We start from the raw sequence: 5,000 nt of genomic DNA, 5'->3' as shown, positions 1-5,000 counted from the left end.
TGCTGCATTGTCTTATCCCTTCTTCTTCCTCTCTTTATCTTCTCATAACTATTGTAAATAAAACAACAGAAAAACCCTTTTGTGACCGGCCGTCTATATGTCCCTGGGCCTGCGCGTGGAGATTTTCTATCCTTTTATTTAGTAAATCATCAATAATTCTTTTGTACCGTCCCCTTTCATAATAATACACCACTCGGGAACACGGCTACATCTATATAGAGCTTTTAAGTTTAGAGAGACGGCATTGTCTTAATTTCACTAAGTTCCTGGGATGCAAAAGCAGTAGTGCAGACGTTATCAGTTACAGTGATATTTGCAAAATCTGTCACGCCCCTTGTTCATATGGGGTTGTGGCCTTAAATGAATAAATCATCTGAATCTGAACCTCTATGTGTGTGTGTGTGTGTGTGTGTGTGTGCAGCGTGAACTGTGGGAAACATAGAGAGAAAGAGACAAAAAGGGACAAATTGAGAGAGAGAAAGAGAGAGACAGAGAGATGGTGGTAAAGAGAGACAGGGATGCAGACAGAGAGACAGACATACAGACAGACAGAGAGACAGAAAACGGAACATGACAGGTATAAACAGCACTCCCCCTCCCTCTCATCACGTCCATACCCACTCCCCCAGAAACACACACAAAGGTGCATGCACTTGTACACACACACACTCTCTCTCTCTCAGTTTCCCGATCTCTCTCTCTCTCTCACAACACACAACTCACACACACATATACAGACGCGCGCACGCACACACACACACACATAGAAACACACACACCTACATACACCTCCATCACCCCTACAAACACAGACAATCAGACAGACACACACATACACACACACACACACACACACACACACACACACAGAGGCAGAGAGACAGACAGACAAACACAAAGACACCACCAACACCAACACCACCATTCACATTCTCCCCTCCCACCCCCCACTGACCAGTGACGCAGTCTGTTGATGACGACACTGACGAGGTCTGCCCGTCCCGCTATCTGCAGACTGACCAGTAGTTCCGACACCCCCCTGTCCTGCCGGGCACTCCGCGTGGTCCGCCACTGATCCAGCACCTGCACCCCCCCACGTGCACAGTGACCCCCGGCATTTTGTCCTTCTCGTCACACAACCACTCCACAACTAGTGTCGCTGTACGCCATTGGGTGAGTGGAAACTTGTGTTTGTGACACAGCGTATTTAATTAAATATCTCTTTTGTCGGATCAGTAAACTGCAAGTATTATAGACTGGCAGAATCATCACAATTCCATCTTTATATCTATCCCATTTGTGTTTGCCTACGTTAAACTGATTTAACGCTGTTTATAATTTTCAGCGACAGCGTCTCGCTCGAAGAGGCAGGGTGGAGAATAATGGATTGTTGTGTTGTGTTGTGTTGTGTTGTGTTGTGTTGTGTTGTGTTGTGCTGTATTGTACAGTGTTCTGTTTTTGTCACTGCAGATTTCTCTGCGTCAAATTCAGGGCCCTCTCCATGCGGAGAACGCATCACCACACCGCAGCGCCACCTTTTTTTGTTTGTTTCAGATTTCCTGTCCACAAGCGCATGTCTCCTTGTTTTTACAATAAAGTTATCTTTAATATTGCGTTTTGCCAAAGACAAACCCTTGGTTGCCGTGGGGGAGTCAGCATGCTGCAGACTGGACCTGTGCTGATCGTCTCATCCGACTGAAGGACAAGCACCCAGCCCAGCACGCCAGGTGCAGAGGAGCCGGCAGAACAATCCCGGTCCCTTCGTGGGACTGGACCCGCTGGGCCCCTGCTTCCACGTGGGGACTGTGATCACCTTGTTTGTGACGGACAGGCCTGCCTCCATTGTGCCCCAAATCATGGAGACAACCAACGTTTCTGTGTTGTGTTATCCCGTGACATGAACTGTATTGCCCGGTATAGCGGTGGCTTGGTTTCCATGTCTTTCGCACAGTGTTCATTTATATTTCGTGGAGTTTTTCTTCATGTCGTGTAAAATATCCGTCTTGAAATATTGAATATAAAAGTAGGCCTGCACGTTACTGCTCTGATATGACAATATTGATTATTACGTATTACAGAAATATAAAGATAGATTTTTAAAGAGGTAAATCAAAGAAAGGAGTCATTAACAAACACACATGCACACAATTTCACACACCAGACACACGTACGCACACAGACATACATACAGACATACATACATACAGACACGCAAACACAGACACAGACACACAAACACTGAGACACACACAGACATACAAACACAGACACACGCACACACAGACACACACACACAGACATACGTACAGATATACATACATACAGACGCACAGACACAGACACACACAAACACTGAGACACACACAGACATACACACAGACACCCACACACCCCTACCCCCAACACACACAAACACTCACAGACATACACACAGACACCCCCACCCCCCAACACACACACTCACAGACATACACACAGACACCCACACCCCCCACCCCCAACACACACACACACTCACAGACATACACACAGACACCCACACCTCCAACCCCCCAACACACACACACTCACAGACATACAGACACCCCCACCCCCCACCCCCCAACACACACACACACTCACAGACATACACACAGACAACCCCACCCCCCACCCCCCAACACACACACACTCACAGACATACACACAGACACCCCCACCCCCCCCCCAACACACACACACTCACAGACATACACACAGACACCCACACCCCCCACCCCCCAACACACACACACACACACAGAACCGACCTGCAGGGCCCTCTGCCCCTCAGTCAGCGAGGAGTCCTCAGACAGTGAGGTGATGAGGGCAGGCCCCGCCCCCAGTCTGATGGCCACCTTGGTCCAGTCTGACCCCAGTCCCCATGACACCGCCTGCAGGATGCCGGTCTTCTGGTCTGTGGGGGAGGTATGGGCAGCGTTATTGTGCTGGTCACACACACAGACCACACAGACATACACAGACAACACAGACATGGCCTCCAGGATGCCGGTCTTTTGGTCTGTGGGGGAGGTATGGGCAGCGTTATTGTGCTGGTCACACACACACACACACACACACACAGACACAGACGGTGTTTGCCGTTCTTACTGTTGCTGCTGCTGCTGCCATGACTACTGTCGAGATGAGTAAACGTATAAAAGTTGGGAAAGAAAGAAAGACCGAGTGCAACAAAGTAGTCCCGACACCAACGAAGGGAAGCAACTCCATATCAACAAATTGCTAATACTGATGTGGTTAGATCCCCTGAACAGTGGGTCAATTCTTGTGAACCATATAAATTGCTTAATTAAGATGTATAATTCGGTACTCCATTGTACTGTATTGTATTGACACATATACATACACTCACACACATATACAAACACAAACACACGCACAGACACAAAGACGCACATACACACGCACGCACACACACACACACACTCATACACACACACAAACACTCACATACAAACACATACACACACACACTCACTCACTCATACATACATACACACACACACACACAAAGTGAGCAGAAGGGGGTTGGTGGGTTACCCTGGGTAAAGGGAGACAATGCAGCGAACTTGATGAGTCTCTCCTCCTGCAGCTGTTGCTCAGTCCGTGGCCATGGCAACTTCAGCATCAGCTTGCCCACGTGGTTGGTGGAGCGGCGCCGGGCCTGCTCCGGCTGTGGATCCCCCCGGCTGTCACACAGCGGGGCAGGGCATACAGCGGGCTGTCACCGGCCTGTCTGTCTGTCTGTTTGTCTGTCTGTCCTCCCCCTCTGTCTGTCTGTCTGCCGGTATATCTGCTCCTACTCTCTCCCATTCCCTCTGTCTGTCTACACCCACCCCTTTCTCTCTCTCTCTCTCTCTCTCCACCCCCATCTAATTTAGGTTCAATTTGCTCATGTTGTCAAGACATGAGTCTACTCTGTATAACTTGGCCATATAATATGCACTTGAAGCATTGAAGAGATTGCGAAATGTTATGTCGTGAATGTTGCGAACATTTGTGTTAGCTGTTTTTGGTTAGTTTGTGTTGATTCATCGTGTGTCATGTCAGTTTTATTTATCCTTCAGTGAGGGGCTTTGGCCTGTATCTGAATCAAAATCGCTATCGTTATCTCTCCCCCCCCCCCACCCCAACACCCAACCCTGCCTGACTGATAAACGCCCCACCTGGTGGCGGTCACTGCTGACACTGACGTCATCTGTGAGGGCGCCCTCTGCTGGTCGGCGGGAGGGGAGGTAAACACGTCCACCCAGCTGCTGGTGCTGTCCGCCAGGTGTCGCTGCCTGACGGTGAAGACCATGCAATTGTCGCGGCGGGGGTGGAAGAGGAGGGTGGGCAGGTGAACGTCCGCGTCCTGACTGCAGCCTCCCACCTGGAAGACATGGGGGCGTGGTGGGGTGAAGGGGTGGGGGGGTGGGGAACTGGTGATGGAAAGGTACCATGTGGTGTGCTGTGCTGTAGCAGAGTGTGCTGTCGTGGAGACGTACGTTTCTTTATATGCTGTACGCATGGTAACTATACCCAGCAGGCCCTGGCATGCCACAACCCATGCTGCGCCTAAAACATCACCCACAGCACAACTCCACAGTGTGTGTGTGCGTGTGTGTGTGTGTGTGTGTGTGTGTGTGTGTGTGTGTGTGTGCATATCAATGAATCAATTCATCACTGTCTCTCTCAATATATATATATATATATACCCGTAAGGGTCTTTCCTCAGAACATGACGCTTTTCTCTGTCCTATCTCCCCACCCGCTGCCTTGTTGTACACCCGGTAGTTCACACATCACACCACTGCACTGCCCTCAACACACCTGTTTGTTTCAAGCAGGAAATCGCTGGCACCCAGACAACCCCACGTGTCTTGAAAGGGAGAAGAACAACCCCTTGAAATCAGGTTAACGGCTGTTGGCAAGGGTGCTGCTAGTCTTTCTGATTAAGTGATAAACCCCAATCCCGGGTG

General features: G+C 49.7%; 1 protein-coding gene across 1 annotated transcript in view; it reads right to left on the bottom strand.

Annotated features, from left to right (window-relative positions):
- The window catches only part of LOC143279908 (uncharacterized), a 94,760-nt gene that overhangs the window by 11,685 nt on the left and 78,075 nt on the right, over window positions 1-5,000 (bottom strand). Inside the window, 4 exon segments of the mRNA XM_076584231.1 lie at window positions 956-1,083; window positions 2,790-2,935; window positions 3,580-3,728; window positions 4,206-4,411. Coding sequence (XP_076440346.1) covers window positions 956-1,083; window positions 2,790-2,935; window positions 3,580-3,728; window positions 4,206-4,411 — 629 coding nt within the window.

Source organism: Babylonia areolata, chromosome 3, assembly GCF_041734735.1.
Source record: "Babylonia areolata isolate BAREFJ2019XMU chromosome 3, ASM4173473v1, whole genome shotgun sequence".
NCBI lineage: Eukaryota > Metazoa > Mollusca > Gastropoda > Neogastropoda > Buccinidae > Babylonia > Babylonia areolata.
The sequence above is the reverse complement of the archived record's forward strand: the minus strand, read 5'-3'. Positions and strand labels throughout refer to the sequence as shown.